Genomic DNA, 20,009 nt, shown 5'->3' on the forward strand with positions numbered 1-20,009 from the left:
GACTTAATCTGTGAACTGAACACTTCTCACAGTGCCTCGGCTTCATGCCACAGGACAGCATTCCCGGGTCTGGTGGGGTAAGCCCCCATGGAGAGGACGAAGGGGTCCCCTGGGGCACCTTCCCCATGTGTACCCAGCTTCCCACACTCCCCAGTGCTGTGGAGGCTCCTTGCTCACTCAGAGCGTCAATGCACCAGCGCAGCTGGCTCGGAAAATAATTTGTAGACCTGTAGATGCAGGGAGGATCTGTCCTACCTGAGCAGGATCACACGGAGGGAGCCAAGTGCATGTCAAGCCCACAGCCTCAGGGTTCATCGGGGCTATCCTGGTGCTCCTTCCAGACTGCTTCCCACTTGAGAGGGGAGCCAGCAGGCAGCAGTTTTCAGAAACGCTTTTTCATTCTCACTAAATCCTCAATCCAAACCTTTCCCTTTTGCTCGAAGTCTTTGCAAACACCAGCAAAACCTTTCCCGTTAATCTTTCTTCATCTCGCTAAAACAACACAGACTGTCTGTCTCCAGGGAAGGCTGTCACAGGATATGGGGGAGGAATCTATCATTTGTAATGCACGGAAATATAACTTACATATATCAAAGGCATTTTCTGTAAAAACAAATATGCAGCAAAGATTGGGAGGCCAAACCCCCATTGCCTTCAAGCTACTGTGCTTAGCAATCGTGTGAGCAACAGCCTGAGTAAACCCAATTAACTTGATTTGTAGATTGCACAGATTAGCAATTGTGTTCCAATAGCAAATCCCACAAGGAGCCCCTTTCCCTTATGTTTCTGTACAGCTCCTTGTTTGTTACTATAATATGTAAGGGCACCTATCTAAATCCCTTAAATTTATGTATAGCCCCACAGCACCATCCAACCAAGAAATGCAGATCTCTCTGCAAATTTTAATTCTGAAAACTTTCCGATGTCTACGTCAGGTATATAAGCAAAAACATTGGCATAGAGGCATCAAGAGGCTCAATTCAGCTGTTAGCACAGAAAGTTTGGAACAGAACTGAAGTGTCTTGAGGACACAATTTCTGATGGGCTTCACACTTCAACTACCAGCCGTGCCGGGGCTCCTGCACCCTCCAACACCCCTGGCTTGATCCAAATTTAACTCCCAATGTGATCAGATCCAAATGTGAGACCCTTTGCATGGTAACAACTCAAATGAGGGGCATCTTAGCAAAAAAAAAAAAAAAATTATTCTGAAAATTGAAAAATGTTGCAGAATTCACTCCTAGAGTGGAAATTGTTCTTTCAGCTTTATGAACAGTTATCTCTCAAGTAAAAATGCCTGATGTAGAAGTACATAGTCAAAGTTGCATGAGATTCTAGTAATGTTTGTTTTAATCCCAGAGATGCCCCTCTAAAACGAAGAGGTTTGTGAAGCTGGAAAAAAAATACAGTGGTGACAGAGGGGTAGAGAAAGTGGGGGGGATTGGTACTGTATCAGCTAAAGAAACATGTTCTGCTGGTTAAAATAAAAATAAAGCAAGATGTCTGATGAATAGTTCTACTGATATTGACTGGATTTCTAAATTTCTAAAAACATGAGCACTTCATAAATACACTGAAATATTCTGTCATCGCCAGACAGAACATGCCAGTTTTCTATAAATATAGACATCTGGTGGTGGTTTCTTCTACTGTTATAGATTTCTGGTGCAAAGAACGCTACTTTGTGAGCAAATGCATGTTTGAAATTAATTTCATATGCGACAGGTTGCGTTAAAGATCAAGAAAGATTTGCTGGGCAGAAGCGTGTAACAAAAACACTGTGTTCCCATACTGCTCCTGACCCTCTGTATGAGGTTGCCTGCACAATACTGTAGGCATAAAATACGTTCCTCCAAGCAGTGCTGTGAAGCTTAATTAAAGCATGCCCACAAATTGCGTTGAAACTTGAAAACGGGACTTGGTGTTTGGCGTCATAATTCCAGCCATGGTGAAACACCCCTGAGAAAACAATGAATATTAAATATCAGTGAATAACAGCACGCTTTGTACAAACCACTTGAGGGGTGCCACAAGGAACAGCCGGGTATCTAAAATCCAGTGCTATAGGGCCCTGCCATGACTTTCTTCTGGGTTTTTTTTTTTTTTTGGTGGGATTCCCAGCCAGATCTCTGTCCTAATCTGGCCCATGATGCAACCATCCACAGAGTTGCATCAGACAGAGGGCAAGCTGGGGACACCACAGGGTCACAGCAAAGATGCGAGCATGGGGGGGGACACCTTCCTAAGGGCTTGCTCCGGTTGAAAACGGATGCTAACCTCGCACTCCAAGGGCAGCAGAAGACATCTTTGTGTAAGGGCATGGGCTACGTTTTCTATCCACATCTGTCTTGCTCACCAGCCTCTCTATAATGAAGTCATTAACATCAGCAGGTAAATCAATTTTTGGCTGGAAAACTTTCCTTTCTGGTTAACATAAGCCAAGTGTAAACACTCCCTTGCATGTTAACAAAAGCCAGCAGCCCAAACAGGGATAATGCTTTGGGAGACGGGGAGCTGGAGTGGGGGCGAAGTTGAAAAGACAATCAATCACAAGCTTTCCTACACTGTGACACATTTTTGCTAGTGACTGGGTATTTGGGGTGACTTTGCGTTGCTCCTCACCCCCTTTAAGCCCAGGCTGGGGGGAATATTTTCCAAATGGAGCCATCAAAAGAGCAGGGCCCAGAGCCACCCTCGGCATCCAGCCCTGGCTGCCCATCTTCCCCACTCCCTTCAGTAAACACCACTAATTCACCAGCTCCATTAGCACCCTTCTTTTTCTTCTCCCAAACCATCCTAAAAGCATTTTGGGAGGGACCAAGGATAAAGCGAAAGGAGAGGAGGGGGGTGACCCACTAAACCCAAAGTCTCCAGACAGCTCTCAGCGTGTGTCAAATACTTGCTAAAAAATCCAAATAAAGAAAAAAACAAGAAGCCTCAGTACCCTGCATTATCTTTGCAGGCTGCCTGCTGCCTTATCAGCTCCGACAGAAACCAGCATTTAAGAAAAATTCAGTAGCCTTTGGGTGGAAGCTGGTTCCTAAGAAAACATGCAGACGAATTGCTGGAAGTCAGCACAAGAGGAGAGGGTGAGCGGGTAAGAGACGGCCTGAAAGCCTCTGTCATCGTCTCACTGTTCTCTGTCAGGAAATACACTGCCGCATATGATTTTTAATTATTTTTTCATAATTCATTCCTCACGCTTCACACCCATTGCACAGGCCAAGAGCTACAAGGGTGAACAATTACTTGAAATGCCACTTGCTCTCTTCAGGGACTGATGGAGTCCAGGCAAAGCCACCAGCTCTCGGTACCAGGTTTCAAAGTGCATCAGAAATGGAAGACAGAAGACCATGTACAACACTGGCGTTAAGTACCACTGTCCTGATGCAGAAGGATAAAGATGGTTTTTTTTCCCCACCCTCGCTTATAACAAAGATGGTTTTTTTAGATAAAGTCTCCATTGAAGAATTTGAATGTTAAGGAGCATTTTTTTGGCGAAAAGGAAAAGTCCTGTTTGCTTGCACACGTAACTTGCCACACACGGATTTTGGCAGCCACCCTGCTCAGGAGTTGGACTTTCCCCTTGCAAAGGCGTCAGGGTCCTGCTCTTGAAAAAGTTATAAATAGTTATAAAACACCTTTGTTTGACATTGATTGATGGGTAGAATGAACTAGAGAGAGAAGAGCTGTCTCAAGGCCAAGGGCTGCTTTTCAGCGTCTCATTTGTAACGTGGCAGAGGGAACAGCTGGAGGGAGGCCGTCTGTCTCTTGTCAACCCCAGAGGGAAGGACGGACAGACGGACACTCCCAGAGGAGCTGCCCTGGCATTATAAATGCCTCCGGTAGAGGGTGAGTGGCTTTCTACCTCTGACCTGACCCTTTCTCCCCAAGAGAGTCCTCACAAATCTTCCTCAACAGCTAGCAAAAATTGAAGTGACACAGCTGGGCCCCCCAAATGTCTTTTTTTCCTTTTTTTTTTCCTCCTTTCCTTTTTTTTTTAATTTTTGAGTTTTGCCCAAGATAATATTGCAGGGGAGGCAGAGGAATGAAGCAAAGGGAACTGCAAGTGTGGAGGGTGTCTGCACGACCAGGCTCAGGCCCTCACGTGACAGCACTCTCAGGGGCACTGCCCACCCTTAGCGCCAAAAATCATAAAGCAGACTCCAAAATAACAGGACTGGTTTAGAGGAGTCACGCAAAACTTGCTTTGGTTCTTTATTTCCTTTCTGGTGTCTAAGCCAGCCAACAAGGTTGCTGCACGCAACTCACATTTTCTATGTAATCTGCAAAATCATCAAGGCTGAAATCTTGTGTTTAGTTTCTCTTTTCTTCAACTGAAAGCTGAGCTATTTTCCAATTTCCATGAGCCCAGAAAAGTAATTTTAAGGGGAAAAACCCAGTGTCAAAATCCTTGTAAAAATAATTGCTACCACTTCAGCCTATGCTTAGGTCCTCCATATTTCACACCAGCAAGTGTTTCTTTGAATACAAGTGACCCTCAGGTGCTTAAAAGTAAGTATGTGCTTAAACAATTGGTAAAAATGGTGCCTGAGATCAGAAACTTCTGTAGTTGCAAAAGTGCATTGAAATACTTAGTTTTGTACTTCCCCTTGCTCCAGTGTCATGCTACATAGGCTTCAATGGATTCAAATCAGGATGAAATCAAATCGATGTCATACACTATTTTCCTTGTTTTATTTGACTTTAATTACTTCTTAACAGTGCTGCTGTTTGAAAAATCTTTCTCAATTCAGGGTGTTGGTTCTGCCTAGGGCTGCTTGGCCCTTTTCCACTGAAATGCCCTTTCAACAACCACCACAAGCCTTTCCAAGCAAAACGAAATCTTTTGGAAGAACCTCTTTTTCTGTGCCTGTGTGAAAATTTGCCTCTCTCAACTCTTTTTCCCTCCCCCGGATTCTAGGTTAGCTTTTCTTTGCACTTTTCTGGGAGGGAAGAAAAACCCATGGTAGGCTCCAGCAGGATGAAGAGCAACGCTTGGGAGCAGTCAGACCTTGTTGTTAGCACACGTGAAAATACCTTGCTGCTAATAATAACAATAACGCTTGAATAATCTCTGTAATTTTTTTTTCATTCAAGGACTTTTGACAGCTTTTTCCATGAAAAATAAACATGGTGTAATGCCCAGCTCTCCCTAAAGTCAATGATGAAGTTCGTACCCAGCAGAGAGGGGAAGACTGGGCTTGCGATTCACGCATATGAACCATGTTGGGTGCACGGCCCAAGCCCTTCGACCTGCGCATGAACGATACCTTTGCACGTGTTTTGCCTTGAGCACTTGCCCAAGGTTTGGGTACAAGATTATCAGTTGTGTGGGTCTGTATTGTAGCAGCAGCAAGAAATCCTTATCAGGGCAACGTCTGCTTTACACAGGGCGCTGTAGGCAAATACGAGATCTCACCTTTCTCAGGTTTATGCAGGTTAAATAAAACTTGGCTGACCAATGGGTCTGGGTTTTGGAGAGGGCCTTTGTTAGAGTAAAACAAAGTCTCCATACAAAGAGCTGTTAGTACCTTGCAGTTAAGACTGTAGCTGTCTGTCTTTCGTTCTGGGTTTGACAGCCCTTAACAAAACAACAGGGCTTTGGTACAATTAGGACTTTCAGGCACTAACACTAATACAAAAAAAAAAAAAAAAAAAAACAACCCCACCAAAAAACCCCCCACCAAACCAAAAAAAACAAACCACACCAGCTATAATAACTTTGCCTTATGCTGTGTTCATTGTATGAACCAAAACTGTTGTTCGTTTGCTCACCTGCTCTCCAAGAGCAATATTAAGTATTTTAGACATTGGAGTCCTCCTCCAGCTCTGCCTTGTAGCAAAATACCCTCCAACACATGCCACAGACAGAAGGCCCTGCTCCGGTTTGAAGGCTGGGATACTTAGAGCAGAAAGCTCATTCAATTACTTTGGTGCATTTTTCATCTCCCTCAGACAGGTTACTGGATTTGTTGGTTGGGGGTTTTTTTTGCATTTAGTATAGCATCTGCATTACTCTTGCATAGGTAAAAGGAAAAGTGCCTGCAAGTATGCGAACAAAAAGATCCAAGTCAAGAGGCTATTAAAATTCATTCAGGCTTGTTCCTCTCTGCTGTTATTTCAATTAGTGTCTGATAACTAAGCTGTTCCCTTTTAATTCTACATTGCACATTTTTTTTTTTTCTTTCAAACACTTGTCTCAGTGGAAGTTCGACACTGTTTTTCCTTCTGGAGAAAGAAACCCCAGAGATGTATTTTCAACCTCCCGACTCAGTGTTTCCCAGATATTTTGTATCAGGGACTGCTGCCAAGATTCACATTTTTCCGCAGATCACTGCACACCCTCACACTCGCAGGAGAAAGCCATCATGGTGACATAGAGGTGGGGATGGACTCTGGAATGGTTCTCATTGCCCTGGTTCTTCCTGTCCTTATTGCAGTCCATGAGCCAGCATGGGAACCGATGCTCGCCCTTCTCACATCATCCAGGTCCGATGACATCTGGCAGATTTTAGAGGATATTTAAAAAAAAAAAAAAACCACATCGCTGTTGCCTTGGGATAATTATAATTATTTAGTACCAAGCTCTCATCTTCCTGAACATGCCAGAGTTTAGCCTTCCAACACAGAGTACTCCCAGCATCCTTCACGTGGGTACTGGGACATGCACCAGGATCTTCCCCTCTCTCTACCAAAAGCTGGATCAACGGGCAAGCAAAAGCAACAATTTCTCCAGGATGCAGGATCATGATTCATCACATTAGATGCATGTCAATCATCCCCAGCCAGAATTCACCCACCGCGCCTCACAGGCCAACATAAACACCCCCCCTCCAGAAAACCCCTAAAAGCGTTGTTAATGCAGCCCTGCAGCTTTACCTGTTTAGCCTCCTGGCTCTGTTCCCCTGGAAAAATATTTTCGCCTGCAGGGAGTATTTTGCACAAGTTGTTTTCTCTGCCTTATTTTTGCAACCCCCTGAAGCAGTGTCAGTAGTCAGAAGTCCACACAGAGATGAAGCCAAGGTTGCGGGGGGAACCCAGCTCCCTCTCAGGCCTGGGCAACATAGCACATTCGCCTCGATACCAGGGTTGATGCACGCTGAGCCTGGACCGGAGGGAACTCGATCACCAGTAGCGCTGGTTGCAGCCCGTCTTTGCTGCCGGCTGTGCTCCTGCTGGAGCAGCTCCTTCCTTGCAGCAGGCAATGCCACAGGAGGGCCAGCAAATGCTGGCAGCATTAACTTGCCATTTCCCAGCTCCCCAAAATGATCCTTCTCCCTCAGAAGCCAAAAGCAGAGGACAGAGGAAGGAAGATTCCCATTTCCCTATAAAGCACTCCAAATTTCAAGGGAACACCGAGACAAACAGAAAATTGTCATGATACAGAGCGTGAAAGCTGGAATCTCCCAATGCAAAAGGCTCAGAGATGTGCTACCCTCTGACTGAGCTGAACCAAGAGCAAAAGTCAAAGGGGAATAATTACTGCCTGTTCAGAATGGCCCAAACCACTTCTGGATGAGAAGTTTCTACCAGGGTAATGTACACTTTTTCCAATGGGATCCACTGAGGGAGGACCCAGGATACAAATATGATTTTTCCAGTCTTGACATTCATTGCCCCTGGGCAATGCTGCATAATACATTCCTAAAAGGTCGTTTTATAAATGCGCACATAAATGCTCAGTCCTCCAAAGTACTGAGCCTTCCTGCCATAAGAGCGAATGGAAAGGACTTGCTGCCTGTGGTCACGCTGAAGTATCCCATGAGCTCAGGTCATGCTCTTATAACAATTTAACTCATCACATTTTTTTCCAGGTTGGCTCCTTGTCCTGGTTAGCTCCCCAAAACACGCAACAGCAAGGTCAGAAGAGGTCTCACACTGGCACAAGGGAGTTACAAGCCTAGGAGCAGAGCAGGACAAGGAGAGGATGGTGGTGGGGTCAAGTTCAGTCATTTTCAGCTGTCATGAGATCACACCTGAGAAGCATTTACTGCCAGGATCCCAGTGCCTGCAGTCAGGCAGAGGAAGGGGGGTCCTATTTGTGCCATTAATGACCCAACTTAGCAGGACAGAAAACAAGTGCTTGACCTTTCCCAGCATCACATGAAGCAAATGCTCCATATGACATGTCTCCAGCATTATCTACCAGGCACAGGTGCATGACTGCAATTAGAAATGACCAGAATTTTGTACATAACAGCACCTTTCAACCCAACTCAGCCCATCCAAAAACACTTGGAGGCTCAGTTACCATCTTCTTCCCAGCCAACCTCCCCAGCACCTTGCCAGCTCAGGAAGCACTAAATAATTCCCCCTGAAGTGTCACAGCTATTCCTTGGAAATTAAATTGGAAGCCACAACACCTCTCTGCATGCTGGTAGATCATAAACATGGCGCTTGGTTTGTCCCAAGACCATTTCTCACCCCCACCCCGAATTCAGCTTCCGTAGAGAACAATGCTGCTGGTTTGTGTCCACAACAAATTTATTCCCTCCTTCCAGCAGCTTGCGCTGTCTGTACCTTCAAGGGGCAGTAGCTGCTTGAAGAGAATGGTTCCTTCTGGTTTCTGGGAATAAAAGGCTGCCCTCCATAATCAGGGTATTGTTCTCCCTAAATGGACCCAGACTCTGTAAACACGCGCCTTTGCACAGCACTGGGAGGGCGACTGCGAGCGTTTGTATACGTACATGCAGGGAATGTGTCTTGTTCTGAAAAAACAGTAAATTATGTTAATTCATTTCCTCTGCCTAAACAGTGGTAATAAACTTCGGGAAAGGAGGAGGAAAAAGTAAACAAGAGTCAATTACAAAAAGGTGAGGGGGAGAGGTAACCAAATAACTCCACCAAATGTCTCCTTTGGGAAAAGACATTCACATTACAGCTCGGATGGGCTCTACACAGCCCTCCCTCCATCCTGCTGGAAGTATAAATGTGACCGCAACAATTTCTTTTTTTTTTTTTTTTTTTTTTAATAAGGTTTCAGCCTGTTTTCATGAGTTCAATCTTGGGAGCTGGGAATTGAGCCCCCACTGGTGCCCTGATCCACAGCCAGTACATCCCTGGGGGCTTTTCTCCGCATGTGATGCGAGTGCTCCGGTGACTGAAGCCAATACGAATAGTCAGAGCCTATTTGTAATTTTCTAACAGGAAAATAATTCACTAAGCAAACTACCATGCTTTGACTCAAAACTCTGATTAGCACAGTTTGAAAACAGGGCAGCATACTGTTCTGGGAATTAACTTGCTTGACCCCTAGTCTATAATGGCAGTCAAATAATCTGTGAGTCAGACGAAGTTGAAAAACTCTTGGAAGACCACACTGAAAGAATTTACTGGATTTATTGGATTTTCTAGGATAAAAGAAAAATAAGCCTCAATCTCCACTTAGCTAGTCTGTGGTCTTCAGAAAGACAAGCTTTTTCTCCTGACACTATCTAGAAGCAGAATGCTGCCTATGCTGAGCAGCACTTTTTGGGTATCTTTTTCATTTGTTTTTTTCTTTACTGGAAACTCTCAATAAATAGTAATAATTATTATAAATATACAGGTCTGTTGCTATGACTACTTTTGAGTAGCACCTTGCTGTTTCTTCCTTGGGATCAGTGGTAAAACTTGGGGGAAAGGGACAGATTCCCATGCCTGTGAATCTACAATCCTCCTCCCAACAGGAGTACTCACAGGGAGAAGAGCCCTGAATTGAACTTCAAATTAAATATCCTGAGGCTACTTTATCAGTTGCAAATAAGGACTGCTCTGGTGTTTCCAGTGAAATTCCAATGCCAGGATTAATCCTGTGTATAGCACTGTCACAAAATACTGCTTGAAATCCTCCAAATCCTCTGGCCTACCCCTATTTGAGCAAGCAGGGAATCAGGAAAAGCATTCTGCCTTAGTGATACAAGCAGGACCTTGCTCTGGTCTAGATAAAGCACTGACCCATCCCTACCTTATGGTTTCTCCAGCCCCTGAGCAAAATGCTCTGACTAGCCTCTACCACTTCTTTGTGTCTCTTTGTATCCCAGAAACAATAGATGTGTGCTGAGAGCAGTGGCAAACATTTTCAGGTAACAAATCCAGCAATTAGAAATCAACTTTCCAAAGCCAGTTCCCCAGCACATGCAAATATCTCCCTAAGAGGTTTACGATTCCTTGTCAATCAAACCTGTCAAGGAAAAGTAAACACCTGTCCCCCTATGATTAAGTTAAAAGCTCCACTCTCATTAGCCTTTAACGAAATTAACCCTGGCAATACTGCATTTCTGATTAGTTGTGAATACCAGGAGGAGGAAAGATACTCATCAGCTCTGATCTGTTAATCTAGTTTTATATTAACTATTACAGATCACGATGAACCTTCCCATGGCTTGATGCCACACTGTACAAAACTGAAACGCAACCTGGTCTTACGAGGCCCCAATTTCTGCTTTCTGGTAGGATTATAAATTTAAATCCTATTCACGGCTACTCAGCCACAACTCACTGAACCTAAAGAGACTATCACCTTTGTAATGGAGAGCAATATCCGACCCTGAATATTAAAACATGAGATGACTTATCAGAGCACAGAGCCTGATCTCCATATGCTGGTGGAGCTGGCAACTCTTCTTCCAGTTTCCCACTTTAAACTGCCCAAAAATACATTAAACACTTCCTAATGTTACTTGTCTGGCTAAAGAGACACTGTGATTGCCACCAAAATGTTGTGTTAATCTGCAGAAGAATGTGAAAGATTTTGATCCACCCAGAATGCAAGCGAGATGGCTCATAGCATCCTCTCTCAGAAGGGTATCCACACTCTGAAGGAGTTTTAGCCACTTGTTTTACATTGACTGGTCAATGCCAAACAAGCATTCTTCCTTCCACAGAGAGCCTGCAGTATCCCTGGGGAGATATTCCACAATGTCCAGAGGTTTACCCTGTTATTCATTAACCCTTCCATCCTTGACATGCAGTTCATATACCTGTAACTTGTCTGACACTTGTCATTGCTTAACCAGTGTTAACAGATCTGTTTAGGTGAGAACAACCACTGAGAAAAATAGCTTCCTCAATTACTCCAACTCACACAAATCTATTAGTCAAGAAGAAAAAGGCGGAAAAGAAACAAGTTCACAGCGCTCCAGCGTCTGCAGCAGCCAAACTCCAGTAGTTTGGCTTGTTCAGCTCTGGGAGGCTGGTGGGGCTGAGTAACTGTCCCTTCTCCCTCCTTTGGGGTTGATTTGGCCTCATCCCATCCAATTCTGTCTAGAAAAAGGAAGATTTAAATCCATACAAGGCAATAGTAAAATACTAGCTACCACAATGAAAATCCCCCTTTTACAATAGAATGCTTCTACTCAGAGTCACACATTGGTCAAAAGCCAATTAAGCATCACACCTATACCTAATGACATGGGGGCACCTGGGAGGACACAGGCGAAAAGAGAAATACAGCACAGATTTGGAAAAGCCACATCCCAACATCCTCTTCAGAGCACACACGCTGTCCACTTGAGATCTTCTCCTAAGGCTTGGCTGCAACAGGCCTCAAGAGCAGCAGTACACTAATCCAGCCTAAATTTTCTCTTGGAGGTTGGCTAATGCTTACATTTCCCTCCACATTCTCCTCCAGCTTTTCTCCTCTCCCAAACATCTTGTTCTGGGCAGAATGAGCAAGCCCACAATTACCATGAAGAGTCTGCCCCACACCAGTACCAAACTCTTACAGTCATCAGTTCACCGGGCATGTGCAAGCAAACCCAGCAAGGAGAATATGAATTTTAAAAAATGTCTATTGCACAAATTAAGTCCACATTTCCGCATTTGTCTGCTGTTCTTGTGTTTTTATCTAACATGCACAAATACTGACAGCTCCTAAAATACCCACCGAAGTCAACACCACCCAAGTGGCATCTAGGGTATGACACTCTTGCATTACTCTTCAATCACTTGACAGGATACCCAAGATTGTGTAAATCTTTCGTGAAATAAATTTACCAGACATAAGAAGAAATTATTTCGGGTCCCATCAAGCTAGAAGCTACTCATAGAGAGGCTGAGAATAGAGGTGCAACGGTCCTGAGAAACATTAACCTGCTCTGAGAAGCCTCTGTTCCCAATTTACATTTTTCTTCCCTTAGTGAAGCTCAAAATTCAGTTTGAACACTTAATGGAAGAAGTAGCCTGGAGTTATTGGCTGAATTTCTTCCTGAAAAGTGGAGTGGTTGGGATGAAATAAAAACTTTAGGTTATTCGCAGCACTGCTGGATACTGTGTTTCTACTGTGATACAATGGGGAGACTGTGTAATCAGGGCAACCAACCAACTCCACGCAGCCCATGTTTATTTGACTCGGAAGGGGGAAAAAAAAAAAGATCAGAGATGTGAATGGATTCAGCAGCAAGCGGCATATATTAACTTGCTAAATAACACTCAGGCCAGACTTCAGCCCCTCCACACCTAGCAACACCGCCCATAGAATGACACCCTTTCTTTGGGGATAAACCCCTCTGCGGCAACCCAAAGTTAAAGCGATGAATTTCCAAGTTGCTTTCAGCCCTGGCAGTGCATGCTCCAGCCACCAGCCAGAGCTCGCAGCGGGCAGAAGCAATGTGTTTCTAGAATAAAAAAAAATGAGTCCAAGCTGTCCGGTCAAGCAGGTGAATGGCAGGATCCAAAATATCATGCTTAGCCCACATCTGTTCTGCTGTCATACATGAGGGATGCATACGGAGGTCGGTATCACAGACAATTGTGTAAGTCATCCTTCAGGGATGGATCCAAAGCTCATGGGAGTGAGTAGGAGTCACAGCACCACCACTCACAGGCTCTGAATCAGGTCCTAACCTGTTAAAACTGGCATGGTCTGTACCTGTGTATCTCATACGACATCGGGGCAGCAGGATCAGATTATTCAAGCGTACTTTTGGAAATATTTTCTTTTACCTTAGTACCACAGCTGCTACGAATGAGCACCAGACTCAATAGGCTTGCATCAGACAGTGATCTGCAACTTCTGCATTCATACTGGCTCTACTTGTAAAAAAAGAGTCCCCTATATGACCAAAAATGTTCCACCTTCGTGCAAAAGATTAGGACAGGTCAACACAGCTAAATACGTATGGAGGCATTATTATTAGAGAGAGCTCCAAGTCAAGGCTGATTACAGAGAAGAAGAAAAGGAATAGAAATCCAAATTAAATGTTCAAAACAAGATCAAATGCATTTTAGCTTGAGCAGCCCACCAGAAAATACAGGAAGAGGTCAGATGAAAGAAACTCCTTGAAACAAGACAAAATGAGCAGGTTAATGTAAGAAAGGGGAGAAAGGAGCATTTCCACCGACTCCTGTAATGCTGGGATACATTTGCACGGACCCTTTGAGCAGCATGATTTTACAAGTCATTGCAGACACAAATAGGAGCTTCACATCTCAAGAAAATCAGAAAGCTGCGCTGATTCTATTCCCACTGAATAAATAAAGCTATAACTAAAGGTTGCTGGGTTTTCTTGGTGTTTTTTGGGGTTTGGTTTTTTTTTTTTCAAATTAAACTAGGCACAAGAGGTCCTCTACATTATTATTTTCCCCTTTTGGATGAAATTTTTCGCTTCCAATAATTAATCCAAAAATGCACAGCCAGACAGGGACCATCTCTGCTGTATTCACGCTATTCCATAAGGAGTATTCTGCACCCAGATGTACCAGCGTTGCTCGTGGTGAGACAGACGCTCAAAAAGGAATTATCAGATGGGTCACTGGAAAAGATCAGCTCTATCAGCCAATTCGTGACAGTTGATAAAATCCATCTTTAGCTAATAAATTAGTACCAGTGGTCCCAAACCTTGAAAAGCAGGTTCCTACTTGCTAGCAAGTTTCACTTCTGCTTTTTTGGTTTTGAATGACTTTTTTTTCCTGAAAGAACCATTTTCCTGTAATTTCTCAAGCACCACCTCACAGTGCATGAAAGTTTCTTCTGTGGCTAAGAGTCAGACTTTGGAGTCTAGCCTTTGCTGCGTACAAGTTCATCACAGAAAAGACGTATTTTAATTTGCTGCTTGCATCTTTTAATGAAGGTCAAAGAAACATATGGACTTGGAAAACAAAGTTATAAAACCTTTAAGGAAAATCTAAATGTATTTGAGCAATTTGCCATTTTGTAATATTCCTAATAAAAAAAAAATAAAATCAACCATAATTTTCCAGTATGACGCACACTGTATTTTATGTTTAAACTCAGCCACAATTTAAAGCGGCCGACAGCCTCAGAAGAAGGGAGGAACCGGGGTTTAAAAAAAATAACCAGGATTTTCTTAGATCGTCATGGTGACTCCAGGTAAAAGTCATGCTGACAGATTATTCATGAGCAAGTTCCCCAAGAGCACAATCCAAAAAATGCCCCAAACTTAACCAGAAGATATGCAGTGACTTACATAAAATCTGAATCAGGCTGTTAGATCTGAACATGCTTCTCTTTCGTAAGTGAGAAATTACCTAATCATTATCTCTGGTAACAACCATTCAACAAGAATAAAGGAGAAAAACAGAAGCCAACAACCATCTCTCTTACATTATCATTATCTATCTTTTCCAGGTTTACTACTGTTCACTCTTATATACCCCGAAGTTACAGAATGGTAAATATGTTCACCAGAATGAACAACTCATCTCCCGAGAAATAAAAACCCTTCTAACGTCCTATTCCCTTTTCTCCAATATTCAGAGAAACAAAAATGGCACATAACATTATTTCTACATGAAACCATTGAATTTTGAGGTGGCCCCACCAGCGAATTCCCTGTAAAGCAGGCATCAACCAGGTTTGCAAGCCAAGTGTCGCACAGAGAAGTGCCAGAGCAGAAAGCAATTAAGGTCCCATTCTTCCCCGCCCTACGCAATGCACAGAAAATGAAATCAACATCCAAACTAATTAGTTTCCAGCAGAATATCAGTTTACTCGCTAACAGGAGGGTTGTTGCTGCTCTTACCAAAAACTTCTGAACATTGCATACGAAATCTTGTTTAAGCCACGGGACCAAGCCAAGCACATCCCAATGTTACCATATACGGTCACCAACGCGAATACGATGGCAACTTGACAGATTTGGAACAAATATTGCGTTGTGTGTCACTGAGATAACATAGGCAGGAAAATATCAGATTGTATTACCTGTATCCGACCGGAGGTGTGGAGTGGTAGGAGCTACATTGCTGCAGGACATAGTCACTAAAGGTTAGTGACCCACAATGGCATTTGTCCCCGTGGAGGAGGGCCAGGGCAGGACACTGAGGACTTTTATGCCCAGTATGGGGCTGCTTGGAGAGAGCAGGAATGGAGTGACACGAGGGACAAGCCACCGGACCTGCATTATTATCCCAGGTTCAGGGCTGACACTATCCGGTGCAGCTGGCAACTGGGCTGAAGCTGCTGCCCTACGCCTCGGCTGTCAGCCGGAAGGCATAGTCCCCCTTAGAAAACCACAGCACGCAGGTTTTGTTCTCAAAAAGTGGATTTTATGCACACAGAAGCTCTTGTCTTCACCCGTAAGGGAAAGAAGGAGCTTGGATATTCACCAAAATAGCTCCCAAGAAAGACGTTTTTGGTATAGGCTCCCTCCAAGAGATCCTTAGCCCAGAATAAGGTTAGTCACGGGGGAAGTTATTCCAGATTAAGTTTTTTGGAAGGGTTATTCCAGTGCATTTGCAGGTGTAGACAAGCCCTTAGCCAAAGTCTTTAAATTTCAGCCCTGAAAGCATTGGTTCAAACTTAGCCAGAGCTACCTCATCCTTCATCCCTCCAGACACAGGAAGTTCTGCACCTGGACCTCTAAATCAGAGCGCTCTTCTCTGCTTTGTGTGGATACTTTGAATGTATTGCCTCTTTCTTAAAAGTTTATCTCAGTTTCCTAAGATAACCCTTTTTTGCAGTGTTTTGTACATCAGTGATGTGACACATTGGGTCACAAGAAGGGACAGAGCCAGTAGGCACAGCTCTGAACCTGGAAAAATGCACCCGTTTGCTGGGGGGAAAAAAAAGTTGCTGCGTTAGCCCAATCAGTCATCCCTGTGGGGCCCTTCGCCTTAAAAGGCATCACCTAAGTAAAGATGTAAAAATAATACAACGTAACATTTAATGCAAGATTGCAGCTGAGCACTCAACTGTCAGGAAATATCAAAGCCGGAGCGCGTGGGCAACTTAACTCTGCCCCCTTGTGCAAATGCACTATGGCACAGCCCTTCCCCGAATACGGGCATGCAATCAGCCAGCTCCAAATTAACATCCTAATTCCAGCATAAGCTACTTTTGCCTAATATGAGTAGAAGAGGAGGACCAGCACTTCCACAGAGAGCCTCCTCAGCCACCTTCCTCACTTGATCGCAAGCCAGCGAGCGCCTATTTAACTTCTGACACCTCAGATTAGGAGACGTTGGCACTCTTGGGGCCACACACGTCTAATTTGCAATCAGGATACAGATATTAAATGCTGTTTGGCCAAAACAAAGAGCCCTTCTTCCTCCGGAGTAAAGCCTCGCGACCTCAGGCTGAGATTTGGCCAAAGGACTGTCTATAAAACCCAAGCGACTGAAACAGGTAACATTTACACATCTCCAGCAGCCAAACCCACCGTATGATACATTCGGAAAAAATCCACAGGCACGTTAACAACTGGGCACGTTTTTCTGAGAATCTGAAATTATCCCAATGTAAACATCTGACAACTGGGGATATTTGACAGCACAAAATAAGGTTGCAATGTGCTGGAGAGTGTCTCACCTCTGCTTGCTTACAAGTTTGATCTTTCATCCACATCCTCCACTATCAAGAATACTCTCAACCTCAAGAGGTACAAAGTAGGATGTAAATGTTAGGGGTTTGTCTATTTTTTTTTATTTTTTTTTACAGCAATGACACCTTTTCCTCCTTTGCTTTCCCTCTCTTGATATCAGCACCTGAACAAATGACATTTTTCATGGGTTTGGCCCTGGTTTTTAAACTGTATTTCTACGTCATTCTAAATAACCAGGACCATCTCTCCATCCACTTGCAGGATTGATTTTTCCAGCTCTGAAAAGAGTTCAAATAACCCAATTACCAATGTCATCCTATCAAAGTTATACTAAAAAGACCTTTTCATAGGAAAAATGATGATGTCCTGAAATTACCGCTGTTAATTTTCTGTCACTTCTTCACATGACGACAGCCCACAGCACTTCATCTTCCAGGGGCAATAAAAGAGTATGAGCAAGACAAGTGCAAACCAAATTTAAACAGGGTCAGCCAGTAAAGCAGCCGATACTCGGCTCACAACAGAGACAAAAATCTTTTTGTCTTCTCCTGCCCACTTCAGATCTTTTCCGGAACTCCACCAGCTTCTCAGGTCCACTGCAATAATATACATCCATGAGGTCATCTTAATTCATACACTGCTGCCCATTGCCTGCAACTTAAACTGAGTCTCCATTGTAAACCTTGCCTGGAATTCAGACTTGCAGGACTTACAGCCTATATACTGTTTTCTTTTTCATTCAGCTTCCAGACGAATCATTTTATAGTGCTTTTGCCTCCATAAAATATTTTCTTGGGAGCCAATGCCAAGAAGGAAAAAAAAGCAACGCACAAACCAAACCTTGGGCTTTTAGAGTAACGCTCGCCCTCTCCTTTCTCACCCTCACCCCCAAGGTTTATTTTTGGCAAGTTACGGCCCAAGCGAAGGGCAAGTTTAAACCTTTTAATTCGCAACTCCATGGCACTGGGTGATTTAAAGGTCTTTCAATTCATGCAACCCTGATACTGTTGGGAATTGCAGCTGGAGCAATCTGCATCCTAAAGCCATACCCCCATTCTCCTGGAACAATGCAGCCCCTCCTTTGTGACCAGAGCCGGGGGAGCTGAAAGCATGGTTTCTCATTCAGGCTTTCCAGGGACAGCACCCACCAAGGTACGACACAGGCGAGAGCGAAGGAAAAGCCACCGCTCCTTCCACTCTGATCCCAGAGCTTTGCTTAATGCACCTTCCCATAAAGAAACTTCTTTTTTTCCAACCCCCCCCCGTCACTCCCAGGTCAATGTATTTCAATTTGCCTCGGTAGGGTAACCTGTTTATTGAAATCTGATCAACTGCTGGAGCCCCAGCGTTAAAATACACTCTCGCTGTTGGGAACTGTCATTTGTCTGTCACCGAGGAAGTTAATGGATGTGTTTGTTTAGTTTGCTAGTGGGAATATACAGGGCAGAGGCTGGAGGGATTACAGGAGGGGAGAGGTATTTCTGATCCACAGAGGAATGCAGTTGCTTTTCTTTAAAATTGTCTGTGTATTTTTACACATACACGAGAAAAGCCCCTGGAAGTTCACCTGCGCCTAAGAGACCTCCGCAAACCCAGAATGACCGCGCTCCATCCAAACCGATGGCCCCGAAACACGCAGGTAAGGAGGCACCACACGTGGGCACGAGCCTGCACCCCTGCGCAGATCAGCAGCGTGCAGGGGATGAGTTCGCGCCGACAGCAACTCCCTTTTGGGGTCCCTCCGAGGGCACCACGGGTGTTTGCGGAGCTCGAGCCCAGCGGAGCACAGGCAAGGGTGCGAGTCACAGAGCGTTTGCAGCAAGCGCAGTCGCCTTACCTCTCGCCGAGTCCGAAAATGCAATTATCCCGGCAAAAAGGAGCGCGAGTTGCAATTCCATTTTGAAAACCAGATCCCTCCGTATCGTACAGGCTACCGTCCTCTCAGACCTGGAGGCAGGAAAAAGGAGAGCAAAATAATTGCTGGGGGGAAAAAAAACCCACCAAACAACCCACAACTTCACAGAGTTTTAAAAGCTATTGCAAAGACTTAAGAGCAGAAACAGCAAATGAAAGAGCAACGTACTTGTAATTCATTCCTTGGCGCTCGGCAAGTAAAACTTTGCCCTCCTCTCTGCTTTAGCCTGATATAAATCAAGAACCCACTGAGGCCAGTAAGCTCCTCTAAGTTTACAGTTAATGCATAATTCTTTGGTATCCTGTACAGAACCAGTCTGGAAGGCAAACAAAACACTAGCAAGTGGCCATAAAACAAGATTTCAGGTTAACAATTTGCGGAGGAACTTGGGGAAGGGGGAGGAGGAATGTTACCTCTCCCATCAGCAGCCCAGAAAACTTTGTGTTGCTGCTTCAGTGCCCCTCAGACAGGCTCCGCTCTGGGTACGCGCCTTCCTCCGCTCCGCAACTTCTCTGAACAGCGCTGATTTTTTCCTTTCCTCCCCCCCAAGCCCCACTTGTTCCCCTGTGCTCCAGAGGTGCGTCCCAAAGCAAAACCGCGCTTAATTATCCAGACTCTTGAAGATGCCTTCGCTGTGATACGCAGACCCGGGGTAGATCAGGTTTACGTTAATTACACCCTGTTCTCCTCCTAAAACTCTCACTCTCTAAACACTGTCTGAATTCCTCACCCTTGTAAACTCCCCGGTTTAAACACTCCGTGCCCCCAGGACACACAACAACCCGCGTACAGCATCCAGCAAAGCAAATACGGACGCTTTGCCATCAGCCCCCCAGTTTGCAGCGGGGAGCTGGTGGGGAGGGGGCGGCCGGCGGGGGCTCCCCCCGGGCAGGACCCGGGGCCCCGCGGGGCGCAGCTGGGCTCAGCCCCGCGGCGGCCGGTAACGGGATATTCGTAGCCGGGAATTGGGGTCGGGGAAGGGAGGCTGGGGAGGGGGACGACGCGGCGGGGGGGGGGGGGGGGGGGGGGACACCCGGCGCGATGGCACCTGGTGCCGCCCCCCGCTCCGGGGCAAGCCCAGCGCTGCCAGCTCTGCGCTTGTGTCCCCCCGACCCAGCGCCGACCCGGGCAGGGGTCTCCCGGCCGGGGGGGGCGAGGGGGGGGGCGGCGGGGGGGGGGCACTTACCTTGGCTGCCGCCGGGGCTCTAGCACCGTGCGCTGGCGCCCATCCCCGCCGCTCGCCGCCTCATGCCCTCCGCGGCCACGGCGCCCGGCGGGGCCGCTCCGCCGCCGGCCTCTACCTCATCCCCCCCCGGGGGCGGCTGGGG

General features: G+C 45.4%; 1 protein-coding gene across 2 annotated transcripts in view; it reads right to left on the bottom strand.

Moving 5' to 3' along the window:
* Positions 1-19,506, bottom strand: part of FGFRL1 (fibroblast growth factor receptor like 1) — a 176,094-nt gene extending 156,588 nt beyond the window's left edge. Inside the window, exons 1-2 of one of the 2 annotated variants that reach the window (XM_075709689.1) lie at positions 19,412-19,506; positions 18,604-18,713 (exon numbers count right to left, since the gene is read on the bottom strand). In XM_075709689.1, the coding sequence (XP_075565804.1) occupies positions 18,604-18,713; positions 19,412-19,506 (205 nt within the window). Of the gene's footprint in view, positions 1-18,603; positions 18,714-18,849; positions 18,861-19,411 lie in introns of those variants that run through there. The other variant, XM_075709690.1, reaches the window with a different exon arrangement.
* Between the last annotated feature and the right edge of the window lie 503 nt (positions 19,507-20,009).

The sequence above is a fragment of the Pelecanus crispus genome, chromosome 4 (assembly GCF_030463565.1).
Source record: "Pelecanus crispus isolate bPelCri1 chromosome 4, bPelCri1.pri, whole genome shotgun sequence".
Taxonomy (NCBI): domain Eukaryota; kingdom Metazoa; phylum Chordata; class Aves; order Pelecaniformes; family Pelecanidae; genus Pelecanus; species Pelecanus crispus.